Source organism: Erpetoichthys calabaricus, chromosome 14 (genome assembly GCF_900747795.2).
Source record: "Erpetoichthys calabaricus chromosome 14, fErpCal1.3, whole genome shotgun sequence".
NCBI classification, from domain to species: domain Eukaryota; kingdom Metazoa; phylum Chordata; class Cladistia; order Polypteriformes; family Polypteridae; genus Erpetoichthys; species Erpetoichthys calabaricus.
In genome coordinates, this window is record NC_041407.2 from 17067688 (window position 1) to 17089320 (window position 21633).

At 43.9% G+C, this 21633-nt stretch overlaps 2 protein-coding genes across 4 annotated transcripts in view; both read right to left on the minus strand.

Moving 5' to 3' along the window:
- Positions 1 to 260: 260 nt before the first annotated feature.
- Positions 261 to 16469, minus strand: LOC114664425 (proton channel OTOP3-like). 2 transcript variants are annotated; one of them, XM_028818508.2, is made up of 8 exons: positions 16028 to 16469; positions 12710 to 13059; positions 12337 to 12473; positions 9166 to 9224; positions 4785 to 4927; positions 3207 to 3904; positions 2888 to 3064; positions 261 to 1599 (listed from the first exon to the last, which is right to left on the minus strand). In XM_028818508.2, the coding sequence occupies exons 2-8, from the start codon at positions 13050 to 13052 to the stop codon at positions 1429 to 1431; spliced, it is 1728 nt and encodes a 575-aa protein (XP_028674341.2). In that variant the 5' UTR covers positions 13053 to 13059; positions 16028 to 16469; the 3' UTR covers positions 261 to 1428. The 2 variants fall into 2 exon arrangements, with proteins under 2 accessions (XP_028674341.2, XP_051774926.1); XM_051918966.1 differs by having other exon boundaries at positions 12710 to 13063.
- Positions 16470 to 20174: 3705 nt separating this feature from the next.
- Positions 20175 to 21633, minus strand: part of LOC114664426 (proton channel OTOP3-like) — a 36729-nt gene continuing 35270 nt past the window's right edge. For both annotated transcript variants that reach the window (XM_051918969.1, XM_051918968.1), the window contains one exon: positions 20175 to 20749. In XM_051918969.1, the coding sequence (XP_051774929.1) occupies positions 20579 to 20749 (171 nt within the window). In that variant the 3' untranslated portion in view covers positions 20175 to 20578. The remainder of the gene's footprint in view (positions 20750 to 21633) is intronic.

The following is a 21633-nucleotide window of genomic DNA, read 5'->3' on the forward strand; positions in this document are numbered from 1 at the left end:
GTGACCAAATAGCCTGCAACAGCTTCTGAACTAGAAACGCTTCAGTGACTGTTGGATTAACTCGATTAGTAGGAAAAGTTGGGCGTGTAATGAATGACAAGTATCAGCAATTCTTTATTATCTGTGAAATTGCAAGGTGAGTTACAAAGAGACAATTATGCTTCCGATATAATTCTACTAACGTGTACCTCTCGTCATCATTACTTTCCATATAGGAGTTTTATGGCTTTTTCATCCACTCAAAGTAAGTAACATTTACAATAACAACAGCAACACTCATCCTGATATAATGTAGCTGAATGACCTCAAATTTTTATTAAGGGTACATGAGGATGTACTTTTCTCTTGTGCTCTGTCTCTTCACATTGAGAGGAATGTGCAGTGCGTCGTTAATTGAGAGGGTCACCCATTTATTGCCAGCATGCCACTGTTAACAGGCGATCAGACAGCCAACTGAGCAAACCAAGGAGAAACGCAAAACCTAAACATGACTAACCTGGCGTTGACCTTCTTCTGCTGTTCGCTGAGTCGGCACTTAGACCTGAGGATCATCTCCTCTTATGTAGCTTGGTCTTGATTCGCATATATCAGGCCCACTGTAACTGACCTGGTATCCCTGACCCAGTTTCTGAGACATTTTGACCAAGAAATGAGAACAAGACAGAAGGTAAGAGGCAGAGAGAGAGTTACCGGAATAGCAGACATGGTTCAAATCCAGCAAGAGCAAATTCATTTGTTAAGACCAGAAAGGTGATAACCAAACATTTTTAGTACTGGCTGGAGTTTATTTCTCCTGAATACCCTTGGAACCCATTTGTTTTTGAAGATATCTTCAGTCCAAATTTAGGGTAACAAAGCAATGGCCCCTTGATTTGCTTTTTATAGTCTTGGGACTCTGAACACAAATATAAACTCTTCAGCCCTAATAATATGAAGATCAATTTTCATCAGTGTTCTACCATTGGTTTTAATCATGAGTAGAAGAAATGTTAAAGGCAGTTAACCGAACAAGCTTGGACTGAATGGCCTTCTATTATTTCTCAGATTTGTGTGTTTCCCTGCTTTAATATTCCATGACAATATCAAGTAGAACTGGAGCTTTAAGGATATGAAATTCTGCTTGATTGTTACTCCTACAAAACACGGACAAGATTCCAGTCTACTTTGGGTCATCACAATTTCAACCGCTGATGGCAGCTTTGATGCCGGGGGTTATGTCTCTCATGTCCTCCGTTTAACTTAAGGACTTAGTGGATAATTAAGGGGAACAGGTTGATGTGCCCTCCTGAGACACTGAGGGAGGTCAACACAAGCCTTGAGAGTTTGCATTCGCCTCCTTGGTGGGTAGTACATGTTGCATCCTGGAGTTTTAGATGATTCCTTTTTCTCCTTAATTTAGTCCAGACCACTAAAGTCTTGCTAACAGCTTCAGGAAATAAAGAGTACCTCAAGCAGGCCTCCGACTGAATGAATCCTATAAAAGACCCCGAGTGGCAGGCCCAGGTTCAAGATCACAAACCATATCCGGAAACCAAAGAAGGCCTTGCCCAGTCCTTCTTCTAGTTGAGGGTGTGCTCCAAAGGCAGGGATGACCCAGAGCTGAAACAAAGGCAACAGGAGAGACCCATGAGACTTGATACCCATGATGCAGTGTGTTATCACAAGTAGGTTTCTAGGACAGTGGTCCAAAGTCACAACCTCAAGTCAGGTTTATTATCATGTGTACTCAGTATAATGAAAATCTCATAGTGTATGTCTCCTCGGGACAACTGACAAAAATGCAGTTTGAACAGTAAAGTATACATAACATAGGTAGATGTGAAATGCACTCTATGATAGATTTTAATTTCAGCATAGTAGGCAGGACAAATAGTTAGGTTAGGTTCATGACTTCTACATAAGAGCCCAGCAGGCTCCATGATAAAAAGTCAAACGCTGAGCACATGGAGAAAACTGATTAATCTAAGGGACAACTGGAATGAAAGCTGGGTTCGCATTGCCAGCTACAAGTCAGACCCATTCCCAGTGAGTGTGGGACTCTGCCAGAGCTACCCTTTGCCACCGATTTTGTTCAGAATTTTCATGGACAGAATTTCTGGACACACCCAAGGAATGAAGAAGAGTCCTGTTCCGTGGCCTCAGGATCACATCTCTGCTTTTTTTCAGATGATGTGGTCCTGTTGGCTTCATCAGGTTGTGCCTTAGACACAGACTGGGCCAGTTTGCAGCTAAGTGTGAAGTGGCCGAGATAAGGTTTCAACACCTCCAAGACTGAGGTTATGGTTCTCGGGTGGAAAAGGGGGCCGTCTCCTCTTCAAGTTCGGGAATGAGGACTTCCTCAAATGAAGGCGTACCTCTGGATCTTGTTCACAAATGAGGAAATAAGGGAGTGGGAGATCGATGGGTGGATTGGAGCAATGTCTGTAGTCATTTGGACGTTCTACTGGTCAGTTGTGATGAAGTTTGGCTCAGCTGTTGATTTACTGGTTGTTCTATATTCCTGCCCTCACCTGTGGTCACGAGATCGCTTTAAAGGCTGTGTAGTGTGATGCCAGCCTTCATGTCTAACACTATAGGAACCTGGAAGTGAAGTTTGTCTTCATCAGAGAAAGTCTCATGTGTGGAAGACGCTGACGTGAAGAAAACTCACTGAATTCAGTTATTGCCATCAAAACAGAACTGAAAGGCACAATGACATTTGTACCCTGCTGCAGATCTTACACACAAGAGCCTACACACGTGAACTTTGGGCTTGACTCCTGGTAGCCATGATAAATACAGTACTTGTCTGCATCTACTCTGTAGTGACAGGTGATGGTGCCCTGATGTGAAGCCTCAACCCCATTTGGAGCAGTTCCCAATTGGATCTAACTTAGAGAAGTCGTACCATGATGTTGGTGAGAATGAGGAAGATGGCGATCTCCTTCACTGCTTGTCTCCTCCACGTGGAACTCCCAGTTGGAGAAGCATTGGCAGAAGATTCCTCTGTGGTGAAGTCACTCCTCTCGGTTACTGAAGATGATCTTCTTGACTGCACTACTTCTTCCAGCTCTTTGGAATTGTCCTGTGATATCAAAGAGACCAACAAAAGTGGGGTCGAATTTAGGAACTGATAACCAAAGAGTTGACATTGTGTGGACAGGCTGGTAGACACACTTGCCTTCTCCTGTACTAAAACGGAGGTCTTAAATCTGCCTTAAACTTACTTCCTTAGGTTGTTGACTTTCATTCCGGCTGCACTGTTCTTCTTCCGATATGAAATCCTTCCCGACAGTTGGCCGGTGCAGTCCCTCAATGATGAAGATATTTTGGCAGACCACCTGAAAAAGGCTGAGTAAGGAATAGGTGAAATCCAACCAGTTGGACAACTGGTGAAACACCACCCCCAGTGCTGCCACCAGTGAAAAGTAGGAAATGGCCAGGTGACCCAGAGACGAGCCAATCAGAAGCGAGATATCCAGCCGGCGGGAGGGATTATGGCTGCTGTCCACTTCTGTGTCCTCCAGTCTGTGAATGATTGTCCCAACCAGTGAGCAGCACAACATGACGGGCAAAACCACCAGGTGGTAGCTGTAAAAAAGCAAGAAGGCTTGATGGCGGCCTTTCTGCATGCCAACCTGAACCTGGTACAGAATGAAGATACATAGACCCGCTATCAGGCACATGGTCCCCAGGGCTGAGCCCAGCATCAGCCGACGAGCCCCCAGCTGCAGCTTCTCCAGGGGGCTGGGAGGAGGGTTCTGGTGATGAGGCCTCCTGCCAACGTTCTTCCACATCACATACAGCATGCAGGCTGATGTCAGATGGTATTCAATGTTGAAGGGGTACAGCAGCTCGCAGCCCCTTTGGAAGACGGAGCACACGACATCCTGGCTGCAGTGGCAGAGAGATGTGTTGTTAAATCCTGAAATGAGAAACGAGGCGAGCGTCACTCCGTGGCCTACGCCATCCCCATTGCAAGAATGGTATGCCCGCTGTTGAATGCCCCCATCTTGCCAATTCTGAATCCTTCAAGTCCCACACTAACATGAATAGATTTGAAATGCATCTTTTTTTGTTTTTTATTCATTTTTCCATTTGGATCGACACTGAAGAGGCATTTTCATTCCACCAAAAACTAATCATCAAAAATGGTCTCTCGAAAATGCTGACGCATGATTGTCATGTGATCACCTACTTTTGCCCCATGTGATCTCATCTTTGCTATGTAAAAAAACAAACAAAAAGGGGGCGTGGTCACGATGATGGACAGTCACGTGACTACACAACGTTTGTAAGCTGTGTCGCTCGCACTCAAAATCTAACACATCCTCACAAGACGTGCCTCGCCCACACACACACACTTTCGACAGTAATCATTGGTGTAGACAAAGACGTCCGGTTTGATGTTTTCTTCAGGTGGTCTTTGTTTTCCTCGTGTTTTCGGCATGTGTTTGCCCCGTAAATAGACATCGATCTTAGCTTCCTATTTTAGAAGATTTACACTTGTTTGCTGTTTCAGTGTGGATAACAAACTTTTAGAGAATGATCTGAACGTGCTGGTGTGGATGGACCACTGGTGAAATGGCACCACCGTTTCAAATCTTATTCATGTTAGTGTGGAGGATCCTTTCATGTTATCATTGGAGACACTCTGAAATTCTCCTTGCTTTAGGATAAACTGTTTTGGTTGTGCCCACCCTCCTTTCGCTGGCACATTTTCAGGAGGTCTCTAGTGACCCAGTCAGCTCAATTTGATTGAACCGTTTCACTACCCTTTTCAAGGACTGAAGTGCTGGCCGTACCCGAGGCTGTTTGCCAAGGTTGGAAGCGTGTGGAGTTGGCACCGGGTTCACCATCCGCTTCTATCTGCATGTGGATGGTGTCGTCAGTCACCCCGGAGAGCCAGAGTAGCATGTTAGTCAGGAGGGTTAGCAGGAGCCCGAATCTGTGGGACACAAAAGGAGAATTGAGTTGCGTGAAGAATCTATCATGTAGACAGCGAGTTAAGCTGAAGTGTTATGAGCATGAGAGTTCGAAAGCATGCCAGTCCTCAACTGTTACGAAAAATGGCCAGTTAATGGGGAAATCCCATCGAAAACCCAGGCTAGTATTACAATCTTTATAAATAAAATATTTGTCAAGAACAAAATTAGAACATTCTGGACAAGAACGGGTCATTCAGTCCAACAAAGCTCACCACCAGTTTTTTCCACTTCATTCTTCCAAAATAACATCAAGTCGAGTTTTGAAACTCCCTAAAGTCCTACTGTCTACCACACTGCTTGGTCGCTTATTCCAAGTGTCTATCGTTCTTTGTGTGAAGAAAAACTTCCTAATGTTTGTGTGAAGTTTCCCCTTAACAAGTTTCCAACCGTGTCCCCATGTTCTTGATGAACTCATTTTAAAATAACAGTCTCGATCCACTGGACTAATTCCCTTCATAATTTTAAACACTTCTGTCAGGTCTCCTCTTCATCTCATGCTCACCTCTTTTAATCTTTCCTCATAATTCATCCCCTGTAGCCCTGGACTCGGCCTCATCGCTCTTCTCTGGACATTTTCTAGTGCTGCTATGTCCTTTTTGTAGCCTGGAGATCACAACTGCACACAGGACCCCAGATGAGCCCTTACCAGTGTGTTATAAAGCTTCAGCAGAACCTCCTGTGACTTGTACGTGACACATCAAGGCGCTATATAACCTGACATTCTGTTGGCTTTCTTAACGGCTTCTGAACACTGTCTGGCTGTTGATAGCTTAGAGTCCACTACAACTCCTCTATCCTTCTCATAAGGTGAACTCTCGATTGTCAGACCTTCCATTGTGTATTCAGACCTCACATTTTTACTTCCTACGTGTAATACTTTACATTTCCTGACATTAAATGTCATCTGCCACAAATTTGCCCCAAGCCTGTATGCTATCCAAGACCCTCTGATTCAATGGATTCCAGGATTATCTGCCAATCCATCTATCTTGGTATCATCTACAAATTTAACCAGCTTGTTCTTTATATCCATCCATCCATCCATTTTCCAACCCGCTGAATCCACACACATGGTCACGGGGGTCTGCTGGAGCCAATCTCAGCCAACACAGCGCGCAAGGCAGGAACCAATCCCGGGCAGGGCGCCAGCCCACTGCAGGACACACACACACACACACACACACCAAGCACGCACTAGGGATAATTTTGGATCACCAATGCACCTAACCTGCATGTCTTTGGACTGTGGGAGGAAACCCACGCAGACACGGGGAGAACATGCAAACTCCACTCAGGGAGGACCCAGGGAAGCGAACCCGGGTCTCTTTACTGTGAGGCAGCAGCACTATCACTGCGCCACCGTGCCACCCTTGTTCTTTATATTCCTATCTAAATCATTTCTATATGTAACAATAGCAGCGGCCCCAGCACTGACCCCTGCTGGTCACCACTCTTAACATCGGCCAATTCTAATGAGGTTCCTCACACCATCACCCTCTGCTTCCTGTGTCTGAGCCAGTTCTGCACACCACACCCTGAACTGCCACTTCTTTTAGTTTGATGCGCACCCTCTCATCAAATGTTTTCTGAAAGTCCAGATAAATCACATCATGGACTCCACTTTGATCGTATCCTTGTGTTGCTTCCTCATAGAATTCCAGCACGTTAGTGAAACACGACCTCCCTCTTCTGAACCTATGCCGACTGTTCCTAGTAATTCCTGTCCTTGCCAGGTGTCCTTGCCAGGTGTTACTCAATCTTCTCCTTAATAATTCCTTCAATTGTTTTTCCTGTGATGCACGTTAACCTTACTGGCCTGTAGTTGCTTGGATCTGCCCGGTCACCCGTTTTATATAACGGGATAATATTTGCCATTTTCCAGTCGGAATTTCCCCAGTGTTCAATGACTTCCTAAAAATACACGTCAAGAGTTTATATCTGGACAGGGTGCCAGTCCATATTCATAATTCAGATAATTAAGTTTCTCTTGAAGATTTGGAAATTCAAAATTACAATGTATGTACATTATCATGCAGTTCCTTTCACATCGATCTATTATATAATGCCTTTCATATCTATCTATCATATGGTGCCTTTCACATCTACCTGTCTATCTATTATTTAGTGCCTTTCATATCTATCTGACTTATCCTGCCTACTATGCTAATATTAAAATATATCTCTATTTATCATGTAGTTCCCTTCACATCTATCTATCTATCTATCTATCTATCTATCTATCTATCTATCTATCTATCTATCTATCTATCTATCTATCTATTAATTATGTAATTCCTTTCATATCTATCCATCTTATGTAATACTTTTCATATCTATCTATCTATCATATAGTGCCTTTGATATCTATCTGACTTATCCTGCCTACTATGCTAATATTAAAATGTATCTCTATTTATCATGTAGTTCCCTTCACATCTATCTATCTATTATGCAAAGCCTTTCATATCTATCTATCTATTTATCTATCTATCTATCTATCATATAGTGCCTTTCATATCTATCTATCTTATGTAATACTTTTCATATCTATCTATCTATCTATCTATCTATCTATCTATCTATCTATCTATCTATCTATCTATCTATCTATCTATTATGTAATGCCTTTCATATCTATCTATCTATCTATCTATCTATCTATCTATCTATCTATCTATCTATCTATCTATCTATCTATCTATCTATCTATCTATCATATAGTGCCTTTCATATTTATCTGACTTATCCTGCCTACTATGCTAATATTAAAATGTATCTCTATTTATCATGTAGTTCCCTTCACATCTATCTATCTATTATGCAATGCCTTTCATATCTATCTATATATTTATCTATCTATCTATCATATAGTGCCATTCATATCTATCTATCTTATGTAATACTTTTCATATCTATCTATCTATCTATCTATCTATCTATCTATCTATCTATCTATCTATCATATAGTGCCTTTCATATCTATCTGACCTATCCTGCCTACTATGCTAATATTAAAATGTGTCTCTATTTATCATGTAGTTCCCTTCACATCTATCTATCTATCTATCTATCTATCTATCTATCTATCTATCTATCTATCTATCTATCTATTATGTAATGCCTTTCATATCTATCTATCTATCATATAGTGCCTTTCATATCTATCTGACCTATCCTGCCTACTATGCTAATATTAAAATGTGTCTCTATTTATCATGTAGTTCCCTTCACATCTATCTATCTATCTATCTATCTATCTATCTATCTATCTATCTATCTATCTATCTATCTATCTATCTATCTATCTATCTATCTATCTATCTATCTATCTATCTATCTATCTATCTATCTATCTATCTATTTGTATGCTTATGTTTCTTTCTGTTCCTCTGATTTGCCCTGATATTCCAAAGCCATGCAGGTGTCCACCTTAATAGCAGGACAAGTGTCCATTCAGTTGCTATGCTTCTGTTGTTCCAACAGCTGGTGCAGTAATAAAGACATTGCATTTTTCTTTCCAGCAGATGGCACATCACAAACATTAACACTGCTTTTACGAGTCCCATACTAAATAACAGATAACAGGGACGAATGTAGTGATGCATGTTATTACTACAACTGTTTGTGATGCACCATCGATTAGAATGACAAATGCAATGTGTTGTATTACTCCCAATAGATGGTGCACTACAAATGTTAATGCTCAAGTCTATGTTGGCTACTTAGATTTCAAACCATTTTAGAGGGGTAGAAGAGCTAGTAAAGGATAAAAGGAGTGTGCATTAATGTGCCCCGTAATCAGTTGACATCTTTGAACATACAAGCAGTGCCCTGCAGATTTACACTCCTGTAACCCAGTACTGCAAAAAGAGAGGGACAGAAAATAGATTGTCTCAGGAAGGAACACATGGACCACAATGAACCATTTTTTTTGTTTGATTATAAAATAAATATGTAAATAAAACCCTGCCAGATGCCCACAAGGCATACCATAGAGCAAACACCAGTGATGTGGCAGACACGTTTGAAGTCTTAAAATAAGCAGATGACTAACATTTCTGAATCAAAGGCTTTCTGAAATCAAAGGCTGCTCCAATGCCAGTGCAGAGCGTACACAAACAGCAGTAACCATGGCGACACAAACTGGCAACTTCCAATGGCCACAGCTGGCAGGAAAACGCATCAGACCAAAACATACCTGGTGAAGTTTTTTCTGAAGTGGATGCAATTCTTGGCACTGGTCCCTAAAAAGTACACCTTGGAGGAACAAGGAAGAAAAACAGGAAATGATTATGTGGGGAGGACCATCTGCCCATTCTCAGAACTCCAGAGTTTCACAAAATGCTTGCGAAATAAAAGTTGGAGCTTCACTATGAAGTCATCCATCCATCCATCCATTCTCTTCCGCTTATCTGAGGTCGGGTCGCGGGGGCAGCAGCTTGAGCAGAGATGCCCAGACTTCCCTCTCCCCGGCCACTTCTTCTAGCTCTTCCGGGAGAATCCCAAGGCGTTCCCAGGCCAGCTGTGAGACATAGTCCCTCCAGCGTGTCCTGGGTCTTCCCCGGGGCCTCCTCCCGGTTGGACGTGCCCGGGAGGTGTCCAGGAGGCATCCCGATCAGATGCCTGAGCCACCTCATCTGACTCCTCTCGATGCAGAGGAGCAGCGGCTCTACTCTGAGCCCCTCCCGGATGACTGAGCTTCTCACCCTATCTTTAAGGGAGAGCCCAGACACCCTGCGGAGGAAACTCATTTCAGCCGCTTGTATTCGTGATCTCATTCTTTCAGTCACTACCCATAGCTCATGACCATAGGTGAGGGTAGGAACATAGATCGACTGGTAAATTGAGAGCTTTGCCTTATGGGTCAGCTCCTTTTTCACCACGACAGACCGATGCAGATCCTGCACCACTGCGGACGCCGCACCGTGAAACTATGAAGTCAGTTTCACACAAATCGCTGGCTCATCACCAATAATTAAGATTGGAAAATAAAAGGTCTGCTGAAGATCTCAGCTGAATCATGGCGCTGTCACGATTGATATTTTCTATCATTTTCTTTCTCCGTTCTCACCGTGTGTGTAAATGACGTTATTCGTGTTTTTTGGGGGTTTCATGCACAGAGAATCTATTTCTGCCATTAATTTCTCAGTTGGAAATGTCATGTTTTTGTTTTGCTGATCAACGCCGATCAATTTTTGTTTTCAGGTGTTTCTGTCACCTGTTTCTATGGACATAGTACCCATAATGCATTGGGGAGGCATGCCGTTGACTTCACTGGTGCACCAGTATAAAGGTCCAGCAAGCCTCTCTTCGATATCTGAGTTTGGATAAAATCTATTACTGTTCTGTATGATCTTCATGTTTCTTGTGGCACTTGACGTCTTGCTTATTCCTTTTTGACTTCCGGTTAGCATTTTGGGCTTTGTCTGTTGATCATGTCATGACTTCCGATTTTGACTTACACATTGTTTCTTGTACAACATCAATTCTTCTGTTTTTTTCTCATTAAACACTGACTGAAGATGTGTTGATATACAGTAACTCCAGCACAGACTGTGGGTGGTCATCCTTTGGATGTTTGAACGCTGAGTGACAGAACAGATTGTTTTTCAAAAGAAGGGCTGGTGATGTGAGACGAAGTGCCAGAACACACCGGTTCTCCTAATGCAAGAATGAGGGAGTGTGTAGCGGCCCATCTCAGACACTGCAAATTAAAAAATGGTCAGTAATTACAGGTTTATAGGGTCATTATTTTCGTGAGTTCAGTGAAACCATTAATCTGTTTCACTGATGTGCACCATCAGAGGAGCTGTGGTATTGTATGAGGAAGTCGGGAGTGGCAGAGAAGTATGTAAGAGTGGTACAGGATATGTACGAGGGAAGTGTGACCATGGTGAGGTCTACGGTAGGAGTGACGAATGCATTCAACGTGCAATCAGGGATCGGCTCTGAGCCCTTTCATATTTGCAATGGTGATGGACAGGTTGACAAATGAGATTAGACAGGAGTCCCCGTGGACTGTGATGTTTGTTGATGACATTGTGATCTGTAGCGATAGTTGGGAGCAGGTTGAGGAAACCCTGGAGAGGTGGAGATATGCTCTAGAGAGGAGAGAAATGAAGATCAGTAGGACCACCAAGACAGAATACATGTGTGTGAATGAGAGGGAGGTCAGAGGAATGGTGAGGATACGAGGAGTAGAGTTGGTGAAGGTGGATGAGTTTAAATACTTGGGATCAACAGTACAGAGTAATTGGGATTGTAGAAGAGAAGTGAAGAAGAGAGTGCAGGCAGGGTGGAGTGGGTGGAGAAGAGTGACAGGAGTGATTTGTGACAGACGGGTATCAGCAAGAGTGAAAGGGAGGGTCTACAGGACAGTAGTGAGACCAGCTATGTTATATGGGTTGGAGATGGTGGCACTGACCAGAAAGCAGGAGACAGAGCTGGAGGTGGCAGAGTTAAAGATGCTAAGATTTGCATTGGGTGTGATGAAGATGGACAGGATTAGAAATGAGGACAGAGGGTCAGCTCAGGTTGGACGGTTGGGAGACAAAGTCAGAGAGGCGAGATTGCGTTAGATTGGACATGTGCAGAGGAGAGATACTGGGTATATTGGGAGAAGGGTGCCAAGGATAGAGCTGCCAGGCAAGAGGAAGGCCTAAGAGGAGGTTTATGGATGTGGTGAGAGAGGATATGAAGGTGATGGATGTAACAGAACAAGATGCAGAGGACAGAAAGCTATGGAAGAAGATGATCCGCTGTGGAAACCCCTAACAGGAGCATCCGGAAGAAGAAGAAGACTGATGTACACCATAATGCCAGTGAGGGTCCTCCAACAACAACAACGTGTTTCTTGTATAGCCCAAAATCACACAAGGGATGCCTTAATGGGCTTTAACAGGCCTCTGCTCATGAATGTCTACCCACTGAGTGCAAACACAATTCTTACTGAGGTGAGAACATTTTGGAGCCACCTCCCCCTTTCAAATGACAGCTTACACCTGTTAAGATATCTGTCCAGAAAAGTCAAATGGGACCACCTAGTTTGGTGTGAAGTGAGAAAATTCCAACTAGAAGTAATATGGGCCCGCCATGTCCTGAATGAGAAGAGATCAATCAAAGGGCAGCACACTTTGGACCCACCTTATCGAGTCAAATGAGAGATTACAACCAGCGAGACCACCTGGACAGCTGCCTATTTTGGTAGAGTGTTCATGAAAGCTCACCCTGTCCGAATTTGAGATGTTTACCCGCAAGTATGCTCTCACTAATCTGAAGGACCCAGCCATTCTAATACCAATATTCTCCATGACCCCACCCCACAGAGACTTCAAATGTAATAACCCAAAAGGAGCAATGGCGGAGTTACCTGCAGGGCGATGAATGGGATCTGCATGACTGAGAGCAGCAGGGCAATGAGAGGTTCACAGTCCAGCCTGACACTGTAGTAGCCTATCCTGAACGCTTGGAGAAGCAAGCTGAAGGCACCGAAAATGAAGAGGGAACCTGGAGACAGACATGCAGATGTAATGGGCTGCTTCCTTCTGAAGCATTTAGGAATCCCCTTGCTTACGGCGTTGCCACCTCTATTCATCCCGTAAACACCTCAGGCGAGCATGACCTTGTGGCAGTCCCCCTAGTACCACCCTCCACAATGATCAGCCACTGTCCAACTCTACACTTAAAGGGTCCTGCCCACCCAAAATGAACAATTTAGCCAACAAAGTGAAGAATCGTCAAACCTTTCATCCACATGGACCCGGCATGATGATCTGTGTGAGGACCTGCTCCCTGACTGCATCTCTCCCGTATCATGTGCCCAGTCATCCACACCATACTGAGAGCCATCAGAAAGAGGAGAAAGACCAGGTCCTCATGATGCCTCAGTCCTTGTGGTTTAAGAGCTGCGGAGACCACTAGAGCTGCCCCCAGGATTATCACGTTCAGGGCCAGGAGCCCAGAGAACATGCGACCCCTGCTGGGAGACCAGATGTCCAGATGTGGAAGGGCTGCATCGGCGTGGTCCGGCTCACTGGATTTCTGTGGCGAGATGCTCGTCGGTACAGTCACCGGATCCTCGGCCATCTTCTGCCTTACTTCGAGAAAAAAAAAAAAAAGTAACTTCCATTGAAGGTTTAAAGAAGTTTCTGGAGGTGCCAACATGTCTTCAAACATTGTGAAAAGACCTTCATGTCTGCTCCGAGGCCTGGAGTGTGCCTTCTCTGCTTCAGCTCTGGTATTTTTATAACCTTACCCTACACCCTTAAGATCCACCCCTTTGCTTTGGCTCTACTACTTACATAACTGGGTAGTACCCTCTCTGCTTTGGCTTTGCCACTATTATAAATTTACCTTCAACCTTTTAGTGTGCCCTCTTTGCTTCAGCTCTGTCATTTTCACAACTTGTCTCAGTGTATGCCATTTTGTGCTTTGGCACTGCCACTTTTGTGACTTCACACTGTCCCTTCATAGTGTGCCCTCTCTGCTTTGGCTATACCAGTTTTATATCCTTACTCTTCACCCTCGTAGTGTGCCATTTCTGCTTTGGCTCTATCACTTTCATAGCTTCACTCCTTCCCTTCATTGTGTGCCCTCTCTACTTTAGCTTGGCCACTTCTAAAACCCAAACCTCACCCTTACAGTCTGTCCTGTCTTCTCCAGCTCTGCCACTTTCATAACTGCATTTTCACCCCTAGGTAGTGCCGTCTCTGGTTTGGATTTGCCACTTTTATAAAGTTACATTCAGCCTCTTAGTGTGCCCTGCCTGCTTCAGCTCTGCCATTTTTACAACTTTACCTTCTGTCCAAAAATGTGCCCTCTCTGTTTTGGTTTTGCCATTTTTATAACCTTACCCCTCATCCTCATGGTGCACCATATCTGCTTCAGCTCTTCCAATTTCATAACTTCAGACTTTAACTTATAGTGTGCCATCTCTGCCTTTGGGGCAGACTTTAACTTAAAGTGCCATCTCTGCCTCTTCTGGCCAATTTCATAACCTCACCTCTTCCTCATAGTGTGCCCTCTCTGCTTTGGCTATGCCACTTTTAAAATCCTATCCCTCACCCTTATAGTCTGCTCTTTTACTTGGGTTCTGCCACTTTCATAACCTCACCTTCCCCCTCATAGTGTGCCCTCTCTGCTTTGGCTATGCCACTTTTGTGAACTTAAACCTCACCCTCATAGTATGCCCACTCTCCTTTTGCTATGCCACTTTCATAACTTCTCCTGCACCCCCATTGTGTGCCCTCTTGGATTTGGCTATGCCACTTTCATAAGTTTACCTGGAGTGTGCCTTCTCTGCTTTGACTTGCATACATTTTCTCTTTACCCTCATTGTTTGACATACCTACCTCAGCTATGCCATTTTCAAAATTTTACCTTTACTCTCGGGGTGTGCCCTGTCTGCTTTGGCAGTGCCACTTTCATAACTTCACCCTATCACTCATAGTGTGCCCTCTCTGCTTTGGCTCTACAAGTTTTAAAACCTAGCCCTCATCCTCATAGCCTGCTCTGTCTTCTTTGGCTCTGCCACTTTAATACCTTTACCATCTCCCTTATAGTGTGCCCTCTCTGCTTTGGCTCTGCTACTTTCATAACTTTCCCGTTTGCATTGGCTCTGCCACTTCCATAACTTCATCGTCACCCTCATAGACTGCCTTTTCTGCTTTGGCTCTGCCACTTTTGTAACCACACCCCTCACCATCGTATTGTGCCATCTCTGTGTTGCCTCTGTAACTTTCATAACTTCATTCCCTCCCTCCGAGTGTGCCCTCTCTACTTTAGTTCTGTCACTTTTAAAACCCAACCCTCACCCTTATAGTCTCCTTCGGCCCCGCTACTTTCATAACTTTATCTCCATTCCTAGGTAGTGCCCTCTCTGGTTTGGCTCTGTCACTTTTATAAAGTTATCTTCACCCTCTTAGTGTGCCTTACCTGCTTCAGCTCTGCCATTTTCCCAGCTTTACCTTCTCTCCCAGAGTATGCCATTCTGTGCTTTGGCTCTGCTAATTTCATAACTTCACCCTTTCCCTCACAGTGTGCCCTCTCTGATTTTGCTCTTCCACTTCTATAATCTTACCCCTCACCCTCATAATCTGCCCCTTTGCATTGGCTCTGCCACTTTCATAACTTCATCACCCTCATAGACTGCCCTCTCTGCTTTGGCTCTGCCACTTTTGTAACCACACCCCTCACCCTTTAAATGTGCCATCTCTGCATTGGCTCTGTCACTTTTATAACTTCACCCCGTCCCTCCGAGTGTGCCCTCTCTACTTTAGTTCTGCCACTTTTCAAACCCAGCCTTCATACTTAAAGTCTGTCCTCTCTTCTTCAGCCCTGCCACTTTCATAAGTTTTTCTTCATCCCTAGGTAGTGCCCTCTCTGGTTTGCCCTCTCTTACCTGCTTCTGCTCTGCCATTTTCACAATTTTACCTTCTCTCCCGGCGTATGCCATTCTGTGCTTTGGCTCTGCCACTTTCATTACTTCACCCTCTCAATCAGAGTGTGCCCACTCTACTTTGCCTCTGCCAGTCTTAAAACCTATCCCTCACCCTTATAATCTGTCCTTCCTTCTTCAGTTATGCCACTTTCATAACTTTACCTTCACTCCTGGAGTGTGCCCTCTCTGCTTTGACTCTGCCACTCTCACGCCAGGCTATCGTACTCTAACTCACATGTGTCTCTTATTGTACAGTAACTGTCTTTAGACGAGGCTCCCTGTGAAATTTGCCAAATAGCTGGCAGACTGATGCTTCACCCAAGATGGCGATCCCTGTGGGCAGCACTCACCTAATTGTCTCTGTTTTGGACAGGACTAAAAGGCAAGAGGACAGGGGTGGCAAACTCACACCTCAACATCTAGACCCCCCAGTATGCCCACTGTGCCAAACCTCCAACGTGTCTGGACACCCAATGCCCGTTCCTCAGCAGTATACTGCCCCCTTCTGGTAAGGAAAGGCTTCCTAGTCTGTCTGTTTTTAATGGTGGACAGGATGACCAGCTCGGTGAAGATAACAAATAATAATAATAATAATAAAAATTAATTTGACGGTCACACTTACCTCCGACTAGGAAGCACCACAAGTCTTAAGGAGAATTCTCAAGGAGCAGGTTGAGGAGACATGGGGCGAGCATGTGGGCAGAGCACACTGTGGCACCGGCTCTGTTTACCTGCCTTGTTGCATCACCGCTTCATTTCCAGGGTTGAAGTCTGCATTTATTACACATTAAGACGATTAGGCAAGTCAAGCTTAATAACCCCAAGATGTCGACACGCCCCTTCACTGTCATCTTCACTTCGCTCCTTGGGTTCAAAGGTCTAGTGGGCGGAGTCTTTACTGTGCAGTTGCTGACTTGCCGGTCAGAGCTGCGGTGCGACTTGACCTCTTCTGTCATTTGTGATCGATCAGCCTGAGCAGTAGCCTGAGTGCTTCCAACGGGCCACAAGGGGGCAGTAGCAGGGAGGCACTCGCTGTTTCATCCTGGAGCTTCACAGAAGAGATTGAAGGCCGTCATTCAATGCAACCCCTAACACCACCACCCCGCATGCTGCCGGCCTACCTACTTTTTATGAGTTGTGTTCGCTTCTTCTGGTGGTCCTTTGAAATGCTTTCTTCCTTTTTTATTTTGTCTTTTCTTTTCTCTTCTCTTCCCGTTGATCACTTGCTGCTACACCACACCACGAAGTCAGGGGCTGTCATGTTATGTGGGAAAGTAAAATTTAGTAGCGGAGAAAGGGGATGGGGCATCGCGAGTCAGTGAAAAGCACGAGGATCCGGTGTTTTGTGTGAATATTTGCTCAAGTGTTTTATATGTGTAAATATTTATTTGGTGGATTTGCTTTGAAGTCTCACTTGGACACGTTGGCAAGTGCTTTGTTTGTCATGCCAATGTAGTGCCCTCTGCATTCAGCTGAGCCTTTGAATGGAAGTAGGATGGAGTCACCCAGGGTATGAAGAGGAAGAGTCTGGGCAGAGTGTGAGAAATGGTGAGGAAGATGAGGAGAAATGGGGATTAGACATGGCAAGGAAGCCAAGAAGGAAGAGGAATTTGGGATTAGTTAAATTGGAAAAATTTTCAAAGATTGACCTTAGGAGACAGAACGTACGTAAAGATTAGAACAGTAACAAGACATTAATAATATATATATTTTTGTATACCACCATTCCCATGTTGAAATAGTTGTAGGAAATGAGGAAAAAGTGAGACGGTGAGAAAGAGGAATTGGGGGGCATTGTCAGAGAAAGGGGGGATCTGAGACCAGAAATAGTGAATAGGAGGAGTGTGAACAGGGCAGGGAGGAAAAGGAAGAGGAACTGAGAGGTAGAGGTAGAGACACGGAGGGATGCTTGGTATTGGGGGCGATGAAGAGGAGGAGTACAGATTGGGGCTCGCAGGCTGTGCACAGCCAGAAAATGAGGGGCACTAAGAAAGAGAAAGTAATGAAAATTAGGATTGTGAGCAAGGGTGTGTAAAAATGAAGTGAGGAAAAAGAAGAGAAACTGAGTAGTGGTAATGACACAGGAGGGAGAGATTTGGTTTTGGGGTAGTGAAGATGAGGAAGCATAAGAATTGGGGATTGGAGCGTTGAGAAAGAAGAGAAAGAATTTGAAATAAATAATAATAATAATAATAATAATAATAATTCATTACATTTACATAGCGCTTTTCTCATCCAAAGCAAAGAATAGGAACGGGCTGACAGTGAGGCACAATTGCGGGTTATAGGAGGAGACACAAAGGGGTATTTGGAATTGGGCTGGTGACGAAGAGGAGTTGGAATTGGTCTTCATAGGCAGGAAGCACAAGGCGCCGATGATTACCGGGTTCTATACCATAAATGTGAGTTGGTTTGTGAATTTCCCATTGGGATTAATAAAGTGTCTGTCTGTCTATCTATCTATCTATCTATCTATCTATCTATCTATCTATCTATCTATCTATCTATCCTGCCTACTACACTAAAATTAAAATCTATCTATCTATCTACGTAATCCTGCCAACTATGCTATATTATCTATCTGTCTATCTATCTATCCTGCCTACTACACTAAAATTAAAATCTATCTATCTATCTATCTATCCTGCCTACTACACTAAAATTAAAATCTATCTATCTATCTATCTATCTATCTATCTATCTATCTATCTATCTATCTATCCTGCCTACTACACTAAAATTAAAATCTATCTATCTATCTATCTACGTAATCCTGCCAACTATGCTATATTATCTATCTGTCTATCTATCTTATCCTGCCTACTACACTAAAATTAAAATCTATCTATCTATCTATCTATCTATCTATCTATCTATCTATCTATCTATCTATCTATCTATCTATCTATCTATCTATCTATCTATCTATCTATCTATCTATCTATCTATCTATCTATCTATCTATCCTGCCTACCATACTAAAATTAAAATCTATCTATCTATCTATCTATCTATCTATCTATCTATCTATCTATCTATCTATCTATCTATCTATCTATCTATCTATCTATCTATCTATCTATCTATCTATCTATCTATCAAATGGCCGTTCATTTAACAGTGTAAAACTGCTAAACAGCGACGGTAAACTGTGGAATGTAAAACAGTGACACTGAAGCAGTGGAATGAAACACACAGACCAGTATAATATTTTTTAACATTTTTCACCCTAACAATGTATATTTTTTTCCGGTGAAAAAAATGGTAACCACAACACCAAAAACGAGATCATGACGCCCGAAAGGAAATCACATTTTATCTTCCATTCTACCACACCAAGCATTTTAAAGAAACGTTGCAGTCGGTTGACCGTGTCTGCTTTGCTCTCCTCCACTGTCACATATTCTGTCGCTTTAAATCGTTTAACTCAGAATGATCACACGTGTTTGCTTTGCACAGCCAAAAAACTGCATATGCATTAACTAGACAAAGAGAACGCCACCTTTTAACATATTGGAATGGTGAGGTTGTAAGGAGTAGAGTTGGATGAGTTTAAATACCTGGGATCAACAGTACAGAGCAATTTGGGATTCTCCTGTTCTTTGGTTTTGTGTTTAATGGGGATTGTGGAGGAGAGGTGAAGAAGAGAGTGCAGGCAGGGTGGAGTGGGTGGGGAAGAGTGTCAGGAGTGATTTGTGACAGACGTAGTGAGACCAGCTATGGTATCTGGGCTGGAGACGGTGGCACAGGAGACAGAGCTGGAGGTGGCAGAGTTAAAGATGCTAAGATTTGCATTGGGTGTGATGAGGATGGACAGGATTAGAAATGAGGACATTAGAGGGTCAACTCAGATTGAATGGTTTGGAGACAAAGTCAGAGAGGCGAGATTGCGTTGGTTTGGACATATGCAGAGGAGAGACGAGGGGTATATTGGGAAAAGGATGCTATGGATAGAGCTGCCAGGCAAGAGGAGAAGAGGTTTATGGATGTGGTGAGAGAGGACATGCAAGTGATGGTGAAACAGTATAATTTTTGTGACTTTTTAAATATTTTTTTCCTTCTTTCGGCTGCTTCCATTAGGGGTTGCCACAGCAGATCATCTTCTTCCATATCTTCCTGTCCTCGTCATCTTGTTCTGTTACACTCGTCACCTGCATGTCCTCTCTCACCACATCCATAAACCTTCTCTTAGGCCTTCCTCTTCTCCTCTCAGCTGGCAGCTCTATCCTTAGCACCCTTCTCCCAATATACCCAGCATCTCTCCTCTGCACATGTCCAAACCAACACAATCTCGCCTCTCTGTCCCACCTGAGCAGACCCTCTAATGTACTCGTTCCTAATCCTGTCCATCCTCGTTACACCCAATGCAAATCTTTACATCTTTAACTCTGACACCTCTAGCTTTGTGTTCTGTTTTTTGGTCAGTGTCACCGTCTCCAACCCATATAACACAGCTGTTACTCTGTATGATTGATCCCAAGTATTTAAACTCATCCACCTTCGACAACTCTACTTCCCTCATCCTCACCATTCCACTGACCTCACTCTCATTTACACACATGTATCCTGTCTTGGTGATCCTACTGACCTTCATTCCTCTCCTCTCTAGAGCATATCTCCACCTCTCCAGGGTCTCCTCAACCTGTCTCCCTACTCTCGTTACAGATCACAATGTCTTCCGCAAACATCATAGTCCACGGGGACTTCTGCTTGACACACGTCATGTTCCGACCGTTTCCCGATTTGAGACTCTTAACACCAAAAGACAATAAGAGATGAAGAAACTTTTAATAATGACTTAAAGTGAAAGAAGACAACTGAGTAAAATAATCACACATCAAATGCCCACTTGGCTCCTTATACCCGAGTGTCCATACTGGCAGCATGCTGTCCATTTCTTCTTTGAAGTTCATTTCTAGAACTGGCCATTCCAGACAATTCCAAAGTTTTCTTCATTGTGTTTACCTTGAAGATGGCACCCATTTTGGTGAGTGTCATGCCAGGGAGGTGCTTTTCTGTCCATCTGTCTGTTTGTTTTCCTGGTGGGGGCTGTAGGTGGTGAAACGTCTTTGCCATCTTGACAGACCCCCTAAAGTGACACCCTCTCTCTCTGTAGTTTTAGTGGGAGATCTGAACTGGGTTACAAAAATCCACGTGGCCCAGCTGCCACCCTTTAGACAACAAAGAGCACCTCCAGCAGCCCACCAACTGAGTGCATCCTGTAGAAGACGCTCAGCGGCAGGGCAAGGTTGAGAATCACGAACCAAACCGAGAATCCAAAGAACTGCTTGCCCAGGCCATCCTCAAGTTGGGGGTGCACACCAAAAGCAGGGATGACCCAGAGCTGAAAGAGAGGCAAGAACAAAAATGGGTGGTTAGTGGCAGAAGGGGCTCGAAGGGTATGGTGGGCATGGAACTTCCCACTTGGTTGAAGAACACTGGGATGTGCCAGCCTTACAGTTGGGTTGTGCTGCATCAAGATCACATGGCTTTGTGAGGCCTGTACTTCTGTTCAGGAGCCATGGCTGGCAGAAGAAGGGCAGTGCCCTCTGGATGATTTACACAGCTGGTGATTGTAAAGTACCCGCTGTTCAAGCTCCTAATCTTTCCTATGAAGTAAAAAGGCACCGCACCCTGCAGTGGTATGTGGCACAAAGTTAATTATAAACGGCTCCTGATTGATTTATTAGGGTGCCAAGTGACCAGCTCCAAGCACGTGATGGCAGTAGCAGCTGTAAAAGGGGAATCTCACCGAAAAGCACATGCCAGCTTTCAAAACAGTTAAAAACAAATATGGAGAGCCAGTTGTCTCTGGCATAACTCACTTCCAGTGTCTAGTTATTAACAGTGGGGTGGCAGTGTTAGCAACAACACAGGCCGGGCAGAAATTAATTTTTTTTGGCACGTTCCTTGGAAGATCTGCTGGAAGTGCAAAAAACAGACAATGAGTGGTGGACATGGCTTGGGCATTGTTCATCGTTAAATAAGAATAGGCTGAAAGGTCCATCGTTAGCAGGAGCTCAAACCAAACTAAAGACACCAGAGTTTCAAGAGAAAGTCCATGCATTGAGCCTCCTGGAAAGCGACATCAAAAGGATTGTGCCACCCTGGTATGTACAGTATGTATATATAGTGTTATATTACAATAAGGGGGCACCTAACACAATGAATGTGTGCGAATGTCCACCTCCATATGGCACAAATGGTAACACACACGTCACCACCCAC

What these genes read in the sequence shown, in the direction of transcription:
- LOC114664425 (XM_028818508.2), bottom strand. Translation starts at nt 13,052, where the DNA reads ATGGCCGAGGATCCGGTGACTGTACCGACGAGCATCTCGCCACAGAAA. An exon ending in CGGGTCCATGTGGATGAAAG is followed by an intron (nt 12,474 to 12,709) that starts GTTTGACGATTC and finishes GTCTGTCTCCAG; the next exon opens with GTTCCCTCTTCATTTTCGGT. An exon ending in TTCAGAAAAAACTTCACCAG is followed by an intron (nt 4,928 to 9,165) that starts GTATGTTTTGGT and finishes TGTGTCCCACAG; the next exon opens with ATTCGGGCTCCTGCTAACCC.